This window comes from Podarcis gaigeae (assembly GCF_964106915.1).
Source record: "Podarcis gaigeae genome assembly, chromosome: 11".
Taxonomy (NCBI): Eukaryota; Metazoa; Chordata; class Lepidosauria; order Squamata; family Lacertidae; genus Podarcis; species Podarcis gaigeae.
This window is the reverse complement of record NC_139687.1, coordinates 22,593,451-22,617,247: the sequence shown is the minus strand read 5'-3', so window position 1 is coordinate 22,617,247 and position 23,797 is coordinate 22,593,451. Positions and strand designations below refer to the sequence as shown.

The window sequence follows — 23,797 nt, the reverse complement described above, 5'->3', positions numbered from 1 at the left end:
CTGCAGTAGAAAGCAGGATCTGAGTAAACACCAGTTCAGTGGTCAGAATTATAGGTGAGGCATGATGTTCTTGGGCAGAGGACAGGAGAGCACAGTGCAGGGCTAAATCTGAAAAGAGCTTTAATTGTTTCTCCAGCTCAGAGATTATTGGGGGCTACTGTGCTCTGAAATACTGCTAAAGGGAGCCATGGCTCAAGCCAAGCTCTCTTTAAATGGTCACCTCGCCATCAAAGCAACATCAGCCCAGACCACACACTGTAGTGGCAAGAGGTGTGAAGAGCTGGCCTTGGGATTGAATGGGGGCTGTAGAGGATGCACCTGAGGACGCCAGAAGAAACACCTGGGAATTCATAAATAGGGGGTGAGATGTCCTTTATTGATACCTGAAGGAGCATCTACATCCCCTTCGTTCTGCCCAGACATTGAGGTCCCACGCCGAGGGCCTGCTGGTGGTTCCCTCACTGCAAGAAGCGAAATTACAGGGGATCAGGCAGAGGGCCTTCTCGGTGGTGGTGCCCGCCCTGTGGAATGCCCTCTCATCAGATGTCAAAGGAATAAACACCTATCTGACTTTTAGAAGACATCTGAAGGCAGCCCTGTTTAGGGAAGTTTTTAATGAATGATGTTTTAATTTATTTTTAATCTTTTGTTGGAAGCCACCCAGAGTGGCTGGGGAAACCCAGCCAGATGGGCAGGGTATAAATATATTATTATTATTTCTCCTCTTTGGTGGAGGAATAAGCAGGGAGTGCTATCCAGTAACAAGAAGAGTTTGTCATGAGTTCCTTCTGTGTGTTCACTCCCACCAGCATGGCTTCTTCAAGCTTCTCCTCATCTATAAGAGTTTTTCCAAGTCTGTTTCTGTATAAAGGGTCATGACATGCTTCCCCATTCATTGTCATGTCAGCATCATCTCTGGACATACATTGGCTGCATGCAGGATGCTAAAGTGAATGAGCAATCCTTGCAAGTTAAAGAAACTATTTTAATCACCACAGTGGTTTGCACCTCAGGAATATTCCACCACTACTCCCTTTGCCTTTATTGTGCAGTGAATTCAAGTCTTATTATCCATGTGCCTCGGCATGTACAATTCTATTTTAAAAGCATTAACTTGGAAACACATGAAATTAAAAATGTCCAGAGGGATAAGAGGCTGTTACAGGAAGACTTTGAAACAAATTGCCCCAAAATGTGTGTGTGTGTGGAGTGTGGGGGAATTCGCCAGAGATTATGTTTCATTTAACTAAAGAGGAAAAAAGTGAGGCATTGTGTCTCATTTTAATTCCATTGCCTTGGTTATATGGCTGTTTATACTACAAATGTCAGGTCATGAAGTGCCAGAATATTCTGTTCCATTCTGTAAGAACTGAGGAATTTCAGAACTAATTGATCTTCTGTTGCTCTTTCAATGAAGTTCATTAGAATCCTGTTCATGATATGCTAGTTTAAATACGATGACTCACACAGGACTACTGAACTGATACTTGATGGCTTCTGACTGACTGACTTTACTTCGTGTTTGTAGCCATGTAAGAAAAAGTTAATTTGTATTTTGTTAGAATAAATGTCACAGTACAAGGAAAAGCTAGGATGCAAGACTAAGACTGAGGAGGCAGAAGTTCAAATTCTCACTCAAGATGAGGTTTGCTGGGTGTTTTTGTCTGACCTTAAACCAAGGAACCAATGCAGTATGGTGGAACAAGGCATGCTGGTAGTTGCAGCCCCTGGGAGTGCTATAAGTGAGCAAGTGGCTCCAACAAAGAGAGGATTTAAGGTTTTTGTTCTACCAGGGCAGACATGGCTTGGAGCCTAGAAGTTCCCTCAAGATGTGTTACCACATACATTGGTAGATCAGCCTATGTGTCCATGTGGAGGTGATTGGTTCATCAGGAGTGCAGGCTCTGAAAGACCTGACTTAGGGTTCTTGGACCCCAGAGACCCCACTGTGGCTTAGGCGATTGGGAACCAACATCCCACGGGCCAGTCCTGGCCCACCAGGAGTCTCAGTTTAGCCCTTGAGGGCACACACCCCCAAAAAAAACCACGCCCACTGTCAATCAGCTGACTTTCCTCCAATGGGTGGGTGACAGCTGACAGGCAGGAGGTGAAGTTTGGCTGCATACCCCAGTTCCCTGTAGCTCATCATGCTTATGTGCATGTATTTTATGTCCGAAAGAATTATTCTCATCCCCATGTTCTGCCACTTCCCTTTGCCTCATTTTCTGCTAGTGCACCTGACTCCCAAGTTGAACAACCAGGTTATAGAATATCCAGGAGTCTCCTTGGCAGGTAATTCCACACAGTGAACTTTTCTAGATGTATCGCACAGCTGGCAGGAATGGATTAGCATGTCACCCTCCCTGAACCCTAGTTAAAATAATTTGTGGGACATAATTTTCTACAGTAGATATGATCCAGGATGATGATTGACCCTGGGAGTCATATAACAATTCATATAATGAGATATTTTAGGGTAAAATAAGCCCCAGTCACAATGCTGTGTTATGTGCATTGAGCTTTTATGTGGAAATAAACAAAGTGCTGTGGGCTAAACCACAGAGCCTAGGATTTGCAGATCAGAAGGTCGGCAGTTCGAATCCCCGTGATGGGGTGAGCTCCCGTTGCTCGGTCCCTGCTCCTGCCAACCTAGCAGTTCGAAGGCATGTCAAAGTGCAAGTAGATAAATAGGTACCGCTCTGGCGGGAAAGTAAACAGCGTTTCCGTGTGCTGCTCTGGTTTGCCAGAAGTGGCTTAGTCATGCTGGCCACATGATCTGGAAGCTGTACACCGGCTCCCTCGGCCAATAAAGCGAGATGAGCGCTGCAACCCCAGAATTGGTCACAAGTGGACCTAATGGTCAGGGGTCCCTTTACCTTTTTAAACAAAGCCTATCTATATTAAATGAACCACGCTTTCTTCTTCTAACCACTTTTTATAAGTGGTTGATTATTTCATGTCCTTTAACAAATGTATAGGAAAACAGTACATGCCATCCCCCATAAAAACATTACTCAAAAGTTTACCTTTAGGACAATGTTTACCGGTAAATAATAGTAGTAGGGCTTTTATTTTTCTGTTTTTTGTGTCTATTAAGAACCCCTTTCAAAAACTGATAAATGAAGTAAACTATGAAAGGAGAACTCACATTCATCAACTTGCGGAACCGAAATAGGGTTCCTAGAACTCTGCCTTCTTCCAGTGGTTTTAAATTCATGAGAAAAATTGGGCAATTATTCAGTGTCCATTCAGAAATTGAACTTTTGGCAGTGTTTGTTTCATGAAATATTGAGTGCTCTTTTCATTAATGTATTGTCAGGAGTCAATTTTGATTTGTTTTGCCTTTGCTTCTATTCTATAACGAAGTATGGACATAAATATTAGTATGGACGATTAGCACATAAACATTGCAAAGTATGTAGTCTTAATTTGTTTTTCCTGAACTGTAATAGAATCATAGAGTTGGGTCACCTATATCGTATGAATACTTTAAACACACACATCTTAGCTTGCTATAATAATAATAATAATAATAATAATAATAATAATAATAATAATAATAATGAAATAGACAAATAGTTTTTTGTGCTAACTATACACTAGAGCAGGGAGGAGGCAAATTTTTGTGGTAGTGCACATGTATAAGGTCTCTAGTTTCTCCAGCTGAAGTAGCTCAGCCCTTTAAAGGATACTGCCAGTTAAGGAAAACAGTACTGGATTGTAGACCCTAAGTCCAGCTCAAATAAAGGCAGCTCCTCAAATATATCAACTGTTAAAATTAGGTCCGAACCAAACATTAAAATTAATTTTAGGATTTAAAAAAATGAACCTTCCAATATATCTATCCAGATTTTGAATGGAGAATCCAGATTCATTTTTGAATGTGAAACACTTACCTCAGCAATTTGAATCAAAATGCTTTTAGCCTTAACAGATTTTCCTGACTGAAACCTGTCAAAATCAAAACATGCGAAATCTCATGAAGCCGTCAACTACTAATTATCATTGCATGTTGTCTATCAAACACTGTCAGACATGAAATACAGTTGAATGACAACCAACTTACTGTCGAATATGAAACTTTATTTCATTGCAACTTCCAAAAATCCATTTATTTTTCCCATCTGTAAAACAAAGGTCAGTTGCAAAACTTTGCAACTGTGTTTAAGGAATTTGGAAGATCAGTGTGGCACAGAGGAAAAGCAGAACTCAAGACCTAAGGTTGGAGGAACTGGGTGCTACAAAAGACGCTGGAGAATCAGGAAGTTGGGAAGAACTGAGTAGCCAAGGGTCTTCACAGAGAGGCCTATTACCAGAGCTGGTCATTCTCTTCTGGCAAGCTATAATTAGACATGATGGACAAAGTTTTAGAGTGTGTAGGTCATCAACCTGATACCTTCTGGAATGTGTCCATGGCAAACAAAACATATTAAAGCAATTGTGCTAATACGAGGCCTGACACTTCACTAAACTGATCTGCAACCAGCAGGCCGTTCAAAGCAGGATGCAATAAATTTTATTCACAAAGTGTTTTGTTAACATGTCACAACAGATCACTGAGTAATCGCTCAGCTGAGTAGTCCATAAGAACCTAAGAAGAGCCCTGTTGGACGTGGGTGCAATAGTACTCTCCCAGCTGCAATCCCCAGCAAATACAGGGTGAGTCTTTTAAAAGAGGCCCCATGGAACATGTGTATGTAACCACAGGGCCTCTTTTAAAGGACTCGCCCGTAGTATTCAGAGGCAGTACAAAGCCAGCATTAGTAGCCATTGACCATGATGGCTATGTACTAGTTCCATTGTCCCCAGATATCCTAAGACTCAGAATTACCCAGAAAAGCTCCAATGACCAACATTTCATTGATGCAACAGTGAAGAACCATAATCATTTCATTGATCGCACCACCATGACTGCTCAGTATGTTCAAAAGCGGAATCTAGACCTGCTTAGTTATTTTTGCCCAATTATTTCTCTACCTGCACTTTAGTTGTCATCCTTGATGTTTCAGCTTATAGAGCTCTCTGTGGTGCCCAGGGATTACTTGAGCTCTAGTCAGCGGGAACAGTTAGTAGTAATGTCATTGCTGCTCTGCCCAGCTGAGAATTTCCTGGCTGAATTTGACAACAATTGATAGGCACTAAAATACACAAAACATGTGGAATTGTTAACAGCATTAGAACCATTTCTGTTTTGAGGAAATTATACGGGTATTTTCTGTGGGTCCACTTGAAAATTAAGCACACCTACACAGTAATGAAAATGAACCTTGCCAACATACAAATATACCAAAAAGGGTACCTCTGTGCACCTGAAAATTCAGTAATGCTGATTTAGCCAGCATTCTCGAATAAGCTAGGACTTTGTGCTCTAACTATAGACATGCAAGGTTAAATCTCAAGTTCTGTTGACTCTACATCCTGCTGCAGATAGCATTGTGCCAGCTCTGTTGTGGTCTGCCTTTAGATATGAGCCAGCATCAAATCGATTTTAAATGAACATCCTTTGTAACACTGCAGATACTGTCATATCCTCAGGAAGCCTTTCATCTGTGAAAGCAAAGACTGCAGTTCTGAAACCCTTTGAGTTCAGTGCACTTGACTTGGTATTCCAAAAAAGCTGCTTTATATTTATGAGTTATTCAACTCAGATACAATGTTTTATTAATGGTCATATATTTTAAATTACTCTTTCCCTTTCTTTCGGCCATTTTCTTTTGTACTAGTACTTTTGGTAATTTGGAGCCATTGTGTACAAGCTAAATTAAAGCCTGCCATTCTCATAAAGAGCAAGAAGCCACTGGCAATTTCAGAGAAATATTGGTGCCTTATTCCTTTCTATAACAAGTTCATTTGCTCTCCAGCTTTGTATATTAATCTGCAAAAATACGAATGCAACAGGGTAGAGGAAAATGCATCAATGTATTTTTGTGCATGTGTAGAGGTGTACCTAGGCTCCCTTGCGCCCCTGAGAAGGAGTTGTATTGGCCCTCTCCTCCATCCCTTACACCCTTGGCAAGGAGCTATACTGGGAGATACCATGGACTTGAAAGTCTAAAAGGGAGTGCACAGTCTGGTGGGCAAGTTCCTAGCCACTCCAAATCAGAGTGGAAAGGCATGATTTTTGTGCCTGCCCTCCCAGATCTGCACCCAGCGCACCTGCCAAACGTGGCCACAAGGCTGGTCCTGATAAGAATCTTGTTTATGGAGCCGAAAGGATTCCCCATCCCAGGCTAGGGAAGGAAATAATCTGATCTGAAATAAGGAAACTTTGTTTTTAGAGTAGAAAATACATCCAGGGCAATGGAGGGTCTGTCAAACTACCTTCACCTCTTCTCACAGCTATTGCTAACATACAGACCAAAATGTACGAAGCTTTCATTGTTTACAAGTGGGACACTAATCTTAAAGGATTCTCGACTCCTGCAGAAGAAGAAGCAGAATGAAAGCTGTTTGGACAACCCAGTCCTGTCAGATTAGGTTTCAGGACTATTTGCCTACGATCATTTTAAATTCCCAGCGAAGCTCATCCTCTCACTTGCTTCTGTGCATGAAATGAATGACAAATGAGGAGTGCAACTGTGCAGCAGTCCATGTAAGACAGCACTAACACTAATTTTACATGTCCAGGCCTGGATATTTTGCCATGAGAAAGTGACTTGTATCACAAGCGTTGGAATATATAGAGGTGAAATTTGTAAACAGGGGTGAAGAGGGCAGCTGACTGTAGCCGTAATGTTCTGATTCAACAGCAGAGCAGAGATACAGCAGATATACTGTAAAAGCCCACTAGGAGAAAGTTGCAGTGGTCTAGAATACAAATTCCAAAATATAAATACATACCTTATGCTAAAAGCCATACCCTGATGGTGCATTTACTCCCTGACTCGTTACTTGCTTATTTTGATGTTCCCTGAATCCAGCTCTTTATTCCCACCATTGATTCAACTACCTCTTGCAGTTTCATAGGACAAGACCTACAGTAGCTCATCAAATATGTTAAATAAACAAACTTAGGGTTGCCATATTTCAAAAAGTAAAAACCAGGAGCTTGCACTCATGTCCTGTTGAGCTTTTTTTTTTTTTTTTTAAGGAAACCACCAAAGCTTTTGAGTTTTTTAAAGGAAAACCCCCAAGTTTTTCAGATTTTTTTTTTAGACTAACCAAAGTTTTGTTGCTGTTGTTGATTGGCAAAAATGCCAATCAACCCACAATTTCTCACTCAACTTGCCTGAGATCCAGGATGAAGCGCTGCCTTTCAGAAATTCCCCATGGATATCAATTCTGCCTTTGAAATCCCAGTTATCTGGGAAAATCCGGATGTATGACAGCTCTAAACAAACTGTTAAAAAATGTAACTGAAACCCAATACTTGACTTTGACAACTAGTTATTTATTGTAAAACTCCATTGGGATGCATGTGTGTTATATTTTATCCATGTTGCATGCACCTCTCTCAATATATTGTTGCCACTGTGATATGAGATTCCAGGAGTTCCAGGCACACTTGCCCAGGGTCGCTGTTTCCTTTTGGAAATGAGGCATAGCAGAGACAGTGGTGTCTTTATGATATATGGCTTATGTACACATATATACTGCCTGAACATACGATGGAGGGGTTCATAGCATTAGCACTCCAAGAGTGCTTCCTCCATAGGTGTAGCCTAGGATCCATCGAGAGATCCCACAGCTCTGCTTGCTGCTTTGTGTTACCCAGTCACATAACACCTTCTAACCTCTCTAAGCTTTGGCTTTATTTGTTGCAGGACAGAGGAGGCCCATCCATTTGCTGTCTCAGACAGAGTCCCTTGATCATTTGTTGTTAATAGCCCATCCCTAGGCTATCACTTCAACACAAGAAGCTTAGCCTAGCTTAATTAGCTTTTAACACTTGGCTTAATTATAGGATTAGACATGTCCAGCCCACAGCCTAATACACACAGGTCTGACACCCAGAGTTTTAACACACTGAACCTTGATTAAATTCTATCACTTACTGCTTGCAGGAATTTACAAATATCTAGCACCCACAAATCCATAAGAATATACTGCATATTCTCCCTTCATTTAGGGTGGTATTCAAGTAAGTTTTACCCACTGAAATTATGGGCCTAACTTTGCTGTGTTTACTAATCTCAATGGGTCTACTCCAAGTAAAACTTACTTGAATATAATCCTTGGTTTTCAGCAAGCTGCCATGCTGTGCTGCTCAGCAGGACAAGTGTGTGTGTATTGTGTGTCTAACAGTACAGAGTAATTAGATTTCTAGCTGCTGTTTTTGAAATGACGCAGTCATAGTAGGTTCTGTTTTGAAAAACGAGAGCTACTTTTAACAGCCGTGTTTTCATCCAGAGGCATATTCCCCGTGGATACAAGGTGTACTCCTTACATAATTTATTAGTGGATTCATTTCCCACAATTAGCAGTCCACAATCTGCTGCTTTTCAAATATTCTTGCAAGATTCTTCCTTGAAAATAGGCATCTCAGAATTAAAATATCATTTTAGCCTTAGCCCCGTTAACTTCCCAAAGGCTAGCTTCTGCTTCTAGGTAACCTGCACTCTAATTGTGATTACAATGATTAAATAATGCTGTCCTAATGTATATTTCAAATCTGCCTCCTACCTTAGGGGAATATATCTGTAATTCAAAAGTATGGTTTGATGAATGGAATCCTATCATGAAATCAAATAACCAATGCTATATTAGAATGAAGACAGCCATTCTGACTGCCCTGGAAACAAAGTCAGAATGCAGCAGTTTCGCCATGCTTTATAATGTCTGCCTTCTTCATCCTTATTTTGGATCCTCTAATTTAATTAACTCACTGCACTATAAAATGGAGTGTTTGAAAGCTGCATAACGACATTGGTGAATTGATAAAGATTTTTTTTTAAAAAAATTGTACCTTCTAAGAAATCTTTCACTAACATGAGAGAAGTGAAGCAAAACTGAGATTTCCATCAACCCTGCCAGATTAGTATTGCAGTGATTTGTAAGTGGAAAATGGGATGTTTGCTTTCCTAGTTGATTACATTAAGCTAGTGACAAGGGAATTAAAGGGCCATGAAGTCCCAAGCATTCTGCCCTGACAGTACCTCTGGAAAAACTGCAAGAAATGGAAATATGATACTTTTCATTCTTAAGAAGCATTTGCAGTTCAACCATCATGATGCATCAAGAAATCAGAGAAGATGCACCTGTCAAAAGCAGAGAGGACTCTCTACAGATTTATAAAAGTAGCTCTTTGCAGTAGTGAAAAGGAAAAGCTTTGTGTGGTGAAGTGCTCAGCAAGTCATTAATTTCCTTTGGGTACATCAGTCATGTTTCGTGAAGAAAGTTCATTTGCCCAATGGAAACTCAGGTGCACCTTAGTGACAGAAGATAGAGATTATAGATAAAAGAGATGAATGGTGGGAGCAATGGGTTTTAGTGGAGGGGAAAGGGGCAGAGTCAAGAAGAGTGTTATGTTGTAGGTTAAAATGAAAGCAAGAGAGAGAAAAGATCAGACAACAGGAAAAGCAAGACAGGGTGGAAATTAGGGGCAGGGCTAGTTCAAGTAAATGCAGAGATTTGACCGAAGAATGGTACACTCCTTCTATCCGGGATGGTCATCCTCTTCCACCAAGCGCGCAGCTTCGGGAGGGACGCACATGAACCGGTGAGAGAGGGAGGGGAAACCCGCCTAGCCAGCCAGATCAGTTGAATCAACCCTGGCAATCAGTGGGGTGGCAGATGTCGCAGTCAGATCACCCTCACATCCAAATGCAGAGACTAAGCAAGAGGTCAGAAGAAGCAAGAAACAGTATTAACAGAAGCTACGTTAAAAATGGGGTGGAAATAGAATGGCATCCTGCTTCTTTTAGGCAGATATTTCACCTTCCCACTTCTTTTCAGGTGGAGATAACTGAATCTAGCCTTAACCCCCTTCATTCATTTTGTCTCTCCCACAAGAATAATGAGCATTGTAGTTTGTTAAGCGTTGCTGGGAGTTGTGATCCTGTGAGGTTTGAGCTACAGTACCCAGAATTTTTTGAGTGAAACAATGTGCTTCAAATGTGCTTTAAAGGTACAGTGTGTACACAGCCTAAGTTAGGTCTGCTATTTTCAATAAGTTTACCGTATTTTTCCGTGTATAAGACTACAGGTTTTTTAACCAAAAAATTAGGTTTAAAATTGGGGCTCGTCTTATACATGGGTAGTGCTGAGGGGTGTTTTCTTAATTTAGAGTCCCCCAAAATAGGAGGTGTCTTATACATGGGGGTGCCTTATACACAGAAAAATATGGTACTTTGATTAAAGCTCAGTTGAATACCATGCTTCCCCCCCTTTATATACATTTTATTGATGCTTATTAAGTCTTTTAAATGTGAACTGCTTTGTGAGGTTCAACAGAGAGAAACATTAATGGCATGCATACGCTTGCCTTGAATAAATAAGCATAGGTGTTTTATTAAATTATCTTGATCAACATCATGTGACATGTTCATAGGTCCAGCAGAAATCCACATCCAAAAAAGTCAACATCTTCTTATAGTTAGTATTCTAGGCTCACAACTACTTAAAATTCTAACCTTGTAGCATTAGTCATCCAAAAAAACCAGAGGACTTTAATAAGGCTGTCAAATTTGCTAACACTTGGTGTGATGTGAATTATTCCCTTGCATTCAGAAGCAGTCAGAAATCACCTAGCATTCACTAGCAGAAAACACATCATTTTATTCATGTGTCATTTTAGATTCCACTTCCCCCTTCCCTTCCAAAGCAGGTTACATCTATTATAGAGAGACTAAACCTGTAGCTTCTGTTTTTTTGACCTCATTTTCATAATGGAAGCAATTCTTAACTTGCATTGTATTACTTCAGTGTAACCTACGTTGAAAATGTGTGCAACTTAATTCCAAGTAATATATTTAGGACTTGATGTAAGTCTGGTAAATTAATTTCTTTTCCAGCTGAAGATTTTGCTTTATTCCAATCATTCATATGTATGGTATGCACACATTTTTAAAAGTTCATATTACAGAATAAACTAGTTTTTTAAAAATTTAATGCAGTTAACTACCATGGAAAGGTACTAGATTAGACAAATCTGCCATGCTTAAATGTTTTTAGAGTCATGGAGTAAAGACAGTGATTTATAGTGTTAACAGTGCAATCAGATTATTTACTTATTATTTATTTATTCATTTAATTTTCAAAAAAAAGGGGGGGAGATTGATTTTAATTATTTATTCAGTCCTCCTGAATAAGCCCAAGGTGGCACATCAATAATAAGTAAAATAAGGCACTAAAAACAAACACACCACAATTTAAAACATAAAAACAGTTCATTCTAAAAACAGTTAAAACATTTTCTCAGCTGGCGATCTGAGTTTTGCCAAGAACAGTGACTTTCAGCCATCAAATGCCTAAGTAAACAGGAATGTTTTGAAGGTCTTCCTGAAAAATCAATAATGAGAAAGATAGACACACGTCAGAAAGAAAGGCATTCCACAGTCAGTATCTGCCACTGAAAAGGCGTTGTTGTCATGAGTCACCACCAAGGCTTCACCTGCTGATCATAATGGTCTGAGATCGTTGATATTGGGGAATGTGCTCTTTTAGAAACACCATAGAGAACAGAAGGATGGACAAATTGACAAGTCACTTTTCCAAAATATATAGCAGATGACAGAGGAATGGTTAGAAAGCAAGATCAATGTAATAAATCTCCTCAAGCCTGACCTTTGTAGTAATAAAATAATTACGCTAAAATATATCTTGTTTTTTATAATAGAATATATTTTGATCTACTTTCTTGTATCTCCTTAAAGTTCTTTTTTTATAATGTTACTGTGTTCATTTTGGCTGCAGTTCATGAAGCCATTACAGCAAAACTCCCTATGAAACACATAGTTATTACAGCCATGTTATTGCTAGAATTTATTAACAGGTAATTGGTTTGTGACTGCAGCTTAAATAAACAATGCTTGTAAATCATCAGGAGCTTCTGAAATGAGAAAATCTAATTGTATTTTTGCACAGAGCAATCATGCTTGTTCAAATGTCAATAAGCCACAGGAACAAGCAGCAACATGTCTGAGGTTTGCATGTTTCAAACTTCCCTGCCCCCACCAACGCCTCTCCTTTTTTGGTGTGGAGATTGGAATTTTTCATTTCTGGTTGTTGTTTTTACTAATCACAGTTCAGCATTATTATGAAACCCTGAACTACAGTTAATCCTAACTATCATTTCTTGAAATGATCCAAGATTTGAAACAAGCCATGTTTTGAAGTTTCAAACAAACCACGTTAAAATTAACCCCAGTTTGTTGGGTTCCGACAAAGTGATGAGCTGCAGTTAATTAAAAAATGGAAGCAAAAGTTTCTGAAGCCTTTCTTGCACCCACGCTGGAGAAAGGTGAAGCACATGGCCCCAAGACTCACTACATCTCATTCCCATAGTGATAAATCATGATTTATCATGAGATCTGAATACAGGAATAGGCTAGATATTTCTTCACATTATTTTGATCAAACCTTCTTGCTCCGGTGAGTAACCTGACCACTGAATTCTGCATCAGCTAAAGTTTCTGAACCGTCCTCAGAGGCAGCCCAACATATAACATGTTGCAGTAATCTAACCTAGAGGTTACCAGAGCATAGAAAGCAGAAGTTAGACCACCCCTGTTCTGATAGGGGTGCAGCTGGGTCACCAGCCGAAATTCATGGAAGTCAATCCATGCCACCAAGGCCACTTGAGCCTGAAGCAACAGCAATGGACGCAGGACTACCCACAATCTATGTACCTGCTCCTTCAGAGGGAATGTAACTCCATCAAGAGCAGGCCACTTCCCAGCCATCTGGTATAGGGAACTACCTCCTAACACTGCTTCAGTCTTATCTGAATTGAGCTTCAGTTCGTTGGCTCTCATCTAGTCCATTACCAAGGCTAGAAATGTACACTAGTGGCCAAAATTGTGAAAACCTTTTGGGAAATGTGTATTTCTGAAGTTTGATGGCTCATAACACCACTTTTTGGGGGAGTAATACCATAACACAGTGTTTCCCAACCTTTTTTGGGCAAAGGCACACTTGTTTCATGAAAAAAATCTCGAGGCACACCACCATTAGAAAATGTTTAAAAAATTAACTCTGTGCCTATATTGACTATATGCCGCTTGGGGCGGCAGCCTGTTGCCCGAAGCACAGGGAGCCCTACGGAGGGCTCCCCGTGCTTCCGGCGAGTGTCTGCAACCCTGCGCGCCCGGCAGGAGCTCCCGCTGGGCGCGCGAGGCTTGGGGCGGCAGCCTGTTGCCCGAAGCACGCGGAGCCCTCCGGAGGGTGCCCCGTGCTTCGGGCGAGTGTCTGCAAGCCTTGCGCACCCGGCAGGAGCTCCCGTCGGGCGCGCGAGGCTTGGGGCGGCAGCCTGTTGCTCTAAGCACATGGAGCCCGCCTCCCTCCCACGGCACACCAGGCAAAGTCTCGCGGCACACTAGTGTGCCGCGGAACACCGGTTGGAAACACTGCCATAACATTATATATCAATGGAAAGATAATTTAATGAAGAATGTAAAGCAACAAAGTTTGTTCAATTATCTGTATTCTAACAAAAGTTATAGCCAAATAACCAGAGAAAGGAAGCACAACTTGCTTAGGTTGATATGGAGTAACTTTCCTTACTTGAATGTAGCCAATGAGCATGAGTGTTTAGAGAGCCAATCAGATGTTATGAGCCATCAAACCTTGGAAATATACTTTTCCCAAAAAGTTTCCACAATTGTGGCCGCTACTGTAGCTACATCTTGTGCAGACACAGAAAACTATGGCTACCATTTACCATTGTAATTTCTAAAAGAACTTTAAAAAACCCCACACCTGATACATTTTTGCTGTATAAAAAGTGATTATTTTCCATTTCCTCTTGAGGTTACAATTTGCATTCAAATGTCTTGAGATAGAATTTTCTTTTTCAAATAATTGGTTTGTTTGCTGTTGGAATTGTAGTACTCTAAATGCACAGTGTTATGGAGGGTGTGGGAGAAATACTCATCACAAATGCAAGTTTAAAATTGTGCGTTTCCACTTTTTCCTTCCAAGTATCTACATGCCAATGGAATTGTTCACCGTGATTTGAAACCAGAAAATCTACTGTATGCAACGCCAGCTCCAGATGCATCTTTAAAAATAGGTAAATACTGTTCTTCTGTACCAGTTTTGGTTTGCGTGTTGGTGTTCTAGTGCAACAACTTTACATTCCATGAATTTAGTTTTGGATGTATTCACCCACCAGAAAGTTTCACTCCTGTACCTTACATGAGGAGTAATTTGATTAGTGTTTGATTGTTAGTTGATTAGTATAACATTTCCAAATGACGAAATATTATGTTCATTTCATTCCATGGTATCGCGCAAGAAATATAAAATAATAATAATAACAAATAATGAATCCTTTCTGGTTTATATGTAACAGCTGATTTTGGACTTTCCAAGATTGTTGCAGATCAAGTGACCATGAAAACAGTCTGTGGGACTCCAGGGTACTGTGGTATGTTCCTTTATTTCTTACAGTATGTTAGGTATCTATTTATTTGTATTCAGTTGCCTTAAATGCTTAGGGTAGTAGTCACCTAAGTTTTAGTCAGATTAGACCCATTAAATAACTTGTAGCATCACTTTAAAAAGGCACAGTTGATAGGGGGCTCTGTAAAGGGTTTTGGATATTTCCCTCCATTTGGGGCGTCATTTATGACTGATACACATTATGACTGAGGAACAAGAATATTACTATTCTTTACTGCATTTTCTTTATCACGACTTCTGTCAACATAAATCACAAAATTAATATTACTAACATGGAATGAACAGTGTTAAAGACACATTTAAGGGTGTTAAATGCACAAATGGTAAAGTGTAGAAGGTGCGTTAAGTACAAAGGACAAGGCATTTTAGGAAAATTAATAGTATTTCTGTTTGAGGTAATATTAGGTGAGCATTCCTAAAGTCCCAAATGAAGGCCACTGGAAGCTGTGGCCTTACTATCAGGCAGGGTGAGGCAGCCAAGTCAGGCACATAGCTGTCAACTTACAGATTTGAAAATAAGGGACCAGCACCCTTGAAAATAAGGGACCAGCAGCCAAAATAAGGGACCTGCAGCCTCACCTGTTCCAGGCACTCCAGTCTTCCTGTCCTCCTGCAGTCTGGTCAAACTCATGCTGGTAGCTTCGAGAACACTGTCCAGCCAACTTTGTAACCAGAGGTTCAACTGAATAGAATCTGAATCACATGCACCACAAGGCCTATGCAGCCTCAACTTAAGATGGCTCCCCAGCCTGGCTTTGCACTGCAAAATTTGCAGCAGCACGTGCAACAAAATGGCGTCCAGCATTCAAAAAACCCCTCAGCTTGCATTAACTAGCCACACACAAGGCATGCAAGCTCCACCCCCCCCAGTCTTTCTTAGACTTCTTATTGGGTGAGCAACACAGCCAAGCAACACAGTTGGAGCCTCCCTCCTTCCTGGCTGGGGAGGGAGGGAGGGAGAGGAGCTGCTTCCTTTGAAATTTAAGGGACATCATTTAAGGGACATCCATCAATAAGGGACAGCAGCGGCACAATGCGCTGGAATAAGGGACTGTCCCTTCAAATAAGGGACACTTGACAGCTATGGTCAGGCAGCTCGTTCTGAGTGTCATGAAATGACGGCAAATGACTAGTTAATTCATTTCTTATTGCTGTTTTTTTTTTTTCCTGCAAAGGAGATTAAGAGGTGCCTGTGTTATATGTGCCAACTCTATGAGGCTGAGGACAGCTCAGTCCCCACAAAGTATATGGGGCTGGGGCTGAGGGCTCCCCTAATCTTGAGGGGCTGAGCCCTACTGGGCCTCCCCTCCACATGACAAGACCCCCCCCCCCCATGTTGAGCAGAACTCATTGCCTCTTCCCTGTGGTATTTTCTGCCTCAAGATGCCAAAATATCTTGACTGGCTTTTAAGTAGTATGCACCTTGACTGAAAGGGTGCCATTTGCTGCTCTGCTTCAGGCAGCAAAATGTCTTGAGCCCTCGGTGGAGGCCCTCCAGTTAGGGCACTGGAAAGCTCCTCTGCCATCGCTCTAGCAGTGACAATGGCAGTGTTCTGTAGGTAGCGGCCCCCAAACAGAATGTTCTGGAAGGGTATCAGAAGAGCTTCGAATCCACAGGATCCAAAGTCTCTTTGTTCCTTTGACACCCCAGAAAAGCTGGAAGATGTAAACCAGCCCTGGAGCTAGTTATTTCCCGTGCCATCGGTATCAGTGAGAAGAGGAATTTAAAAAGTCAGATTGGAGCAGATGTCTCTAGAAAATCCATCTACACTTACTTTCTGCTCTGGCCACTGCCAGCTTAAGAAGTGGTGGTTTTTCCACTATGGAGTCATCCTCCTCCCTTCCCAATCTTAAGATTGCCCTGTAAATATTTAAAACATTAGCTTAGATTATGTTGCATTTTGATAGGAAGAAATAAATCTGTTTGTTTTGACGCACCACCAGCCTTGGGCTTTTAATAATAGATGTAAATAAAGGGTAAGGGATTCAGAAATTAGAAACGCAAAAAATAATGTCCAGACAAAAGCAGGATTCCAAATGGGAAAATTTGAAACAACCACATGCAGTGAGAAATGGTGGTGTTACTTGTCCATGAATAATTAACTTCTGAGAATAGCCTGAGGGTAGCAAGGCAAGTCAACCACAAAATGGAAATAATAGATTATCACTTTTTGAGCACATTATGTGTAACGAGCCAAGGTCTGACATCTCAGATAATGCACTGATTAAGACATGCAAGGAATACAAACTCACTTTTCAAAATCTGAAAGGAAGTATGAATAATTAACAGTGGGATCCCATGCATCCCTACTCAAAACCAAGTCCCATTGAGCTTCCTGGCACTTACCATATTTTTTGCTCTATAGGGCGCACCGGACCACAAGACGCACCTAGTTTTGAGAGGGGGGAATCAAGAAAAAAAATATTATCCCCCCCCCAGCCCCAAAGAGAAGCTTCTCCCAGAGCTTCTCTAGGCAGCGGGGGAAGCCCGGGTTTCCCCCCCCCCAGCCCCAAAGAGCAAAGAAGCCAAGAAAGCGAGTGGGATCCACCCTGCTGGCTGTCTTGGCTTCTGCCGTAGCCACGGAACCTCTCCAGCCGGGAGCTAAAGCTCTCCAGCATGGCTAAAGAAGCGTGGCTAAAGAAGCCAAGGCAGCGAACGTGATCCATCCCGCTCGCTACCTTGGCTTCCTCTTTAGCCTTGTGCAGCCTCTCCCGGCAATTTCCCCACCTCCCGCAAAAGCCCACAGGAGCCCCACACCCTTTAAGGAGCGCGCGGCTCCTGCGGGCTTTTCTACGAGGAGGGAGAAGGGACTGACTGGCCACGTCGGTCCCTTCTCCCTCCTGGGGAAAAGCCCACAAGAGCCGTGCGAAGCTTGTGTGCAGCTCTTGGGGGCTTTTCCTGCCTACCTCCCCCCTGCATTCGCTTCATAGGACGCACAGACTTTTCCCCTTAGTTTTTAAGAGGGAAAAAGTGTGTCCTATGGAGCGAAAAATACGGTACTTACCAGCAAGAGTGTGTAGGACTGCATCCTGAATGAGGGGAAAAGAAAAAGGGGTTGCTGCTAGTTGTTTTGTTTTTTTAAAGGAGCCTTATCCCTTAACGAAAATAAATTGAACCTATTTGGGGGACATTCCATTGGAGTCTGGAACCAAATGTTTTTTGCTCTTTCCCTTTTGCCAAACATGGAACTAGACAATTGAACAGGACATTGTAATTACAAAGTGTTATAGTTCTCAGCAACCCTTACCAAACAACAGTACCTAGAATTCTTTGGGGGAAAGGGTGTGCTTTGAATGTGCTTTAAAGAGAAAGTATATACAGTACACAGCTGTAGAGTCAGATTTCATGGTCCAGATTTCATTTCTTTTATTAAGGGTTGTAACAAAAGGTCCCACAATATAAGCCAGTATCATAAAGCAATTGAAGTGCAGGAGGCAATTGCTTGAGAGGGGGCTGTGCTTTCTTCTGTTCTTCTGAAGAAGCTTCACTTCATATGATAATAATATTACCTAAGAATAATAGTTTAATAATATTCATTCTGAATAGCTTCACTATATCTCTTTCCTGAAACACATTCTCCTAGCTCATATGAATGTACAATTAATGTGCATATTTCAGTAAAGAAATTGGTCTACCTTTGCTGAGCTTAAGCTGCTTTATTTATTTTCTTTCTTTTTCTCTCTCTCACATAGGAATTCTAGGTTTCTAGAATTTTGCTTTTTCTTACCACTGTCTCTGCATTGGGCCCATCCCTGCTGGCCACTGCTCTGTTTCACTGTTATTTCTTTCTATATTACATTTTTGTTTTATTGACAAGGATTTTATAATCTGCAGCACCGGAAATACTGCGAGGCTGTGCCTATGGCCCAGAAGTGGACATGTGGTCCTTGGGAATAATCACTTACATCTTGTGAGTTTGGCTAAATTTTACCCTATATAATCAAATGCGATTCATTTATTAGTTTGCTTGGTTTCTCTTCAGATCGTATAAATCTTTCGCCTTACTGAACTAGTTTGTTTTCTAGCCACCAGATTTTGTGTTCTGAAATGTGTTTGGAAGATGGTTCAAACAGTACATAAAAAAAAATTGTATTTCCCCTCATTTGTTGAAAATTGCAGTCTTTTGGCATGTTTCTCCTTCTAATTACTCTTTCCCCCCCCATAGATAGCCGTTATATTTAATTGGAATAGCCACTGATCTTTAACTGGAATCAGCGGCTTCCCTCACACTGATCATGAGTCAATTGGAATTTATTTTTGGCTTCAGTTTATGCACTTTACACAGCCTTATTAAACACAGTAAAAACTTACTTCCAAATTAACATGGGTACGATTGCAGTACACGCCACTCTTGTCCACTCTTATGATACTCTGCTCTGGTATCAACATTGTCCTTTAGCCAATACAGGCAGCCATGAAGGTGTAGTATCAAAGATTGTCACTCCCTTGGGTTGGAAGCAGGGTGAGGGTGGCATCCAATTTGCCTCATGTTTGTGGGAGAAGTTGAGAAGTAAGTTCCCAGGGCTCTCCCAGGAGAATAGGGAACCTATTGAAAGGAATGCCCCCTCAGAAAGAGCTAGGAGTTTAGGTCACCAGAATGAGAGAGGGGCTATTCCTCAAGATAGCTTAAACAATTTTTTGGAAACCCCTTTTTGCATTGGGTCTTTAATTGTAGTGGAGATGATACTTGTATTGTGGCTGCTTATGTTAAATCTGAACAACAACAACAACAACAATTTTATTGTTTATACCCCGCCCATCTGGCTGGGTTCCCCCAGCCACTCTGGGTGGCTTTCCAGCAAAATATGAAAAATAATAAAATGTCAGGCATTAATAACTTCCCTGAACAGGGCTACCCTCAAATATTTTCTAAAAGTTGTGTAATTCTTTATCTCCCTGACATCTGGTGATGGGAGGGTGTTTCACAAGGAGGGCGCCACTGCCGAGAAGGCCCTCTGCCTGGTTAACTATGATAGAACCAGGGCTTTTTTCCAGGTGGAATTTGATGGAACTCAGTCTCAATGCCATTGCCATTCCAAGAGAATGAGGGAGGTGTTCATGGTGAGTTCCGGCACCTCTTTTTCTAGAAAAATAGCACTGGATAGAGCCAGTTGTTATCTACAGAGAAGGCAACCCCCATTGCAGCAATGGTGCCCCTTCTTCTAGTATTCATGGCTGCAATTTTGTAAACCTAGACGTGCCATTAGAACAGCAATGGGGAAACTGTCAGAGAAACTTTTCAGAGAAAACAATAGATGGCAGCCTTGAGACCTACCAGGTTTTCTGCTGTGTCAGCCTCAGAATAGAATATTTCTAATGCTACTTTGCTTCCACCTACAGCCCAGTATGAGATATACTTAGGTTTCAAATTGCCTAAATACTTTTTACCGTATTTTTCGCCCTATAGGACGCACTTTTCCCCCTCCAAAAATGGAGGGGAAATGTGTGTGCGTCCTATGGGGCGAATGCAGGCTTTCGCTGAAGCCTGGAGAGCGAGAGGGGTCGGTGCGCACCGACCCCTCTCACTCTCCAGGCTTCAGGAAGCTATCCGCAAGCCGTGGGAGCTCAGCGCCCCCCAGGCTTCGGGCTTTGCGCAGCTCTCAGCAAGCCGTGGGAGGGCTGTGCGAAGTTGTGCAGCTCTCCCACAGCTTGTGGAGAGCTGCCTGTTCTGGGGCTGGGGTCGGGGGAAGCTCGGGCTTCCCCTGCCCCAGCCCCGCTCCGGGGGGGGGGGGGATTTTCCCCCCATTATTTCCCCCCAAAAAAAACTAGGTGCGCCCTATGGGCCGAAAAATACGGTAATCCTCCCAAATGTTGTGAAGATAAATAAATAGATTAAAAATCCTTCATACCTATTGCAAAATCCTTCGTGCTCTGTTAATCTCTTATGGCCTGATCCCGTGAGCCATTGGCTGAACAGAGTAGCACATAAGAACATATGTGGAAAGCTGCTGTAGCAGAAAGAATCTGGTTTAGGGCTTATTCCTCTATTCTTTTTGGCATGGGAAAATTTTATGGGGAGATAAACATGTGACTACTCCCCCTACAGTCTGAGAAGGGCCATTCTGTCTAATGTTCCTTACTGTACACACTTGCATTTGACTCTTGGTACTGAAGACTTTTAAACATGCTATGAATTCTACGTCCAATATTATTTATTTCTTAAAATGAATACACCACTTGATTGTAAAAACAAACAACCCCTCAGAGCAGTTTACAAAGCATAGAAGAGTAAAATCAAGAGAAATTTACAAGCCTACTTTAAAACATACAAAAGTTAAAATGCTAAAACAGTTTATAATTACCTCAACTTCCTAAGCATCTGGCTGGGGTTGTCTAAGCAGGTATATGTGATGGGATGATGAGCTGCTTGTGCGTAAAAGCTTAGTCCCTCAGAGTTTGGCCTGATTATCAAAGCTCTGTCTATAGCAGAGCCCCTTAAGCATGACTCCCTCAATCGCTGGCAGAATCCGACAGTGGGCGTTTGCGGAATCTCTTCCAACATAAAAGCTCCTTAACGGAAACGCGTCTTCTGGATTCTCGGCGCGACAGTTTCCGGCGAGGGGTGGGTGTCCCTATAGGAGGTCCTGAAACTTCCCCACTGTTTTCGCTGGAAGTGTCCCTGAGCCATCCCTCCGACTCACTTTCCCTCGGAGCTCCTTCTCTCCCCCTGCTGGTTCCCTCCTCTGCTGCTGAGTCTCTCCTAGCCTTCGTGAGCCCTTCCACCACCTGCCCTTCCGATGGCAGTTCCCTGACAGTATAGTTTTATCAGGTGCCAAAAAGAGTACAGTGAATCTTCCTGCTTGATCTCAATAGGCGAGGAGTTCCAAAGTGTAGATGCTGCCACACTACACAATTGAGTTCTTACAAACGCTGAACAGATATTATGTGGCATGATGTGTAGCAGTACCAATTTCGCTGATTGAAGCGGTCAAGTGGGCACATGCAGGGCAAGGTAGATTACTGCAGAGGTTACACATTCCTCCGTATTTTGCAGACATAACATGCTCTTTCTGTCAAGGAAGCTAAAGCTGATCGACGTGGTTGAGCTATCTCACTGATATTGATGTGACAAGTTTGTTTATTGCTTGTCTCTAGACTCTGTGGTTTTGAGCCGTTCTATGATGAAAGAGGAGACCAGTACATGTTCAAAAGGATCCTGAACTGTGAATATGATTTCGTTTCCCCCTGGTGGGATGATGTGTCTCTAAATGCCAAGGATTTGGTATGTTCGGCTAATTCTGCCATTTACCATCAGCATAATTTTATCAGGATAATCAGCATTGTACTATACATGTGGAATCTACTTTATGTATATTCATTATAGGTTATATCCCCACAGTGTCTGTGCATGAGAAAAATAGACTTCCACCAATGCAATGGCACTTCTACTTCCTATCCTTACCTCTGCAGCCCCCACGCACCGTCAAAATCTGTGGAGGGTTGGTGGACCCTATGGAACAGATTCGGAGGTGGGATCCATGGGGCTGCAGGAGACAGAAGAGCAAGGAGAAGTCTCGTCGCATCATCAGAAATCTGCTTGTGTGACATTGGATTTCACCCAGTAAAATTATAGCCTGAAAGTTTTGAATCTTGATATTGTTCGGATGCACTTTTAGCACGTTACTGGCCCAGTTCATATGCTGATTCAGCTGGCAACAAGCTTGGCTGACTCCTTTCCATCTCCTTTTTTGAGAGAGAGGGATAATGTGCATTGAGAGTTTCTATCCATGGATGTTTCTAGCCAGTGGTTAGAGTGTTGGACTAGGACCTGGAAGACCAGGGTTCAATTCCCACTCAGCTACCTTGGGTGACTTTGAGCCAGTCACTGCCTCTTAGCCTAACATACCTCATAGGGTTGTTGTGGAGTTTGAAAGATGAGCAGAATAATATATACACCACCTTGAGCTCCTTGGAGAAATAAAAGTGGGATATAAATGCAATAAGTAATCATAAATAATATGTGCGGAGCACTCACACCAGGTTTACTTTAATGTTGCTTCTAAGCAGTTGTTTGATGCTAGAAGTGGATATTGGTTGGGTAGCAAGTTGCTAGCATATGAAATTGTGCATATATCCTTAGGTTGGAGCCTACAAGGTTTCCGAGGAATGCATTCCCCCCCTTACTTTTAAATCATCTTATTATGCAGGTTAAGAAGTTAATTGTGCTTGACCCCAAGAAACGTCTCACCACATTTCAAGCCTTACAACACCCTTGGGTCACAGGCAAGGCAGCCAATTTCGCTCATATGGATACAGCCCAGAAGAAACTCCAAGAATTCAATGCTCGACGTAAACTTAAGGTACGTTTCAGGGGGGTGGGGTGTTATTGTTTACTTTTGGATGGTTTCAAGTAACTCGCTTTGTTAACGGAAGACAGCACAAGGGCTCCTCTACGTAGCACCACACTTGCATGCTATTTTCATGATGTGTGTATTTTTATGCATGTGTCACCAAAGTGCATGGATTTTTGTACACATCACCTGCCCAGAGAACTTCAGAGAAGTGTGGCTATCTTTTGGTTTGTGTATTGCTTTGGAGAGTGAGAAGTAGGTTTGCTCTTTAAATGTACAGTGGTACCTCGGGGTTACAGATGCTACAGGTTACAGACACTTCAGGTTACAGACTCCGCTAAACCAGAAATAGTACCTCGGGTTAAGAACTTTGCTTCAGGATGAGAACAGAAATCGTGCAGTGGTGGCGCAGCAGCAGGAGGAGGAGGCCCCATTAACAGTTTCAGGTTAAGAACAGACCTCCAGAACAAATTAAGTTTTTAACCCGAGGTACCACTATAAAAAAGGGACGCGGGTGGCGCTGTGGGTTAAACCACTGAGCCTAGGACTTGCCGATTAGAAGGTCAGCGGTTTGAATCCCCGCGACGGGGTGAGCTCCCGTTGCTCGGTCCCTGCTCCTGCCAATCTAGCAGTTTGAAAGCATGAAGTGCAAGTATATAAATAGGTACTGCTCCGGCAGGAAGGCAAACTGCGTTTCCGTGCGCTGTTCTGGTTCACCAGAAGTGGCTTAGTCATGCTGGCCACATGACCCGGAAGCTATATGCCAGCTCCCTCGGCCAATAAAGCGAGATGACCTGTCACCAATGGAAGCAAAGAAGGTGAAAAAACTTAACATGGAATCGAAATGGCCAAAATACTGTGAAATTTTAGAGCAAGAGAGTGGAACAATTAAATTGTAGAGTTATGAAAAAATGAAGTCTAAAGTACGAGATTGGCTTCATTA

General features: G+C 42.0%; 1 protein-coding gene across 2 annotated transcripts in view; it reads left to right on the top strand.

Annotated features, from left to right (window-relative positions):
• CAMK4 (calcium/calmodulin dependent protein kinase IV) overlaps positions 1–23,797 on the top strand; it is an 87,617-nt gene that overhangs the window by 57,138 nt on the left and 6,682 nt on the right. For both annotated transcript variants that reach the window (XM_083702415.1, XM_083702414.1), the window contains 5 exons: positions 14,080–14,170; positions 14,453–14,527; positions 18,398–18,473; positions 21,659–21,785; positions 22,711–22,863. In XM_083702415.1, coding sequence (XP_083558541.1) covers positions 14,080–14,170; positions 14,453–14,527; positions 18,398–18,473; positions 21,659–21,785; positions 22,711–22,863 — 522 coding nt within the window. The remainder of the gene's footprint in view (positions 1–14,079; positions 14,171–14,452; positions 14,528–18,397; positions 18,474–21,658; positions 21,786–22,710; positions 22,864–23,797) is intronic.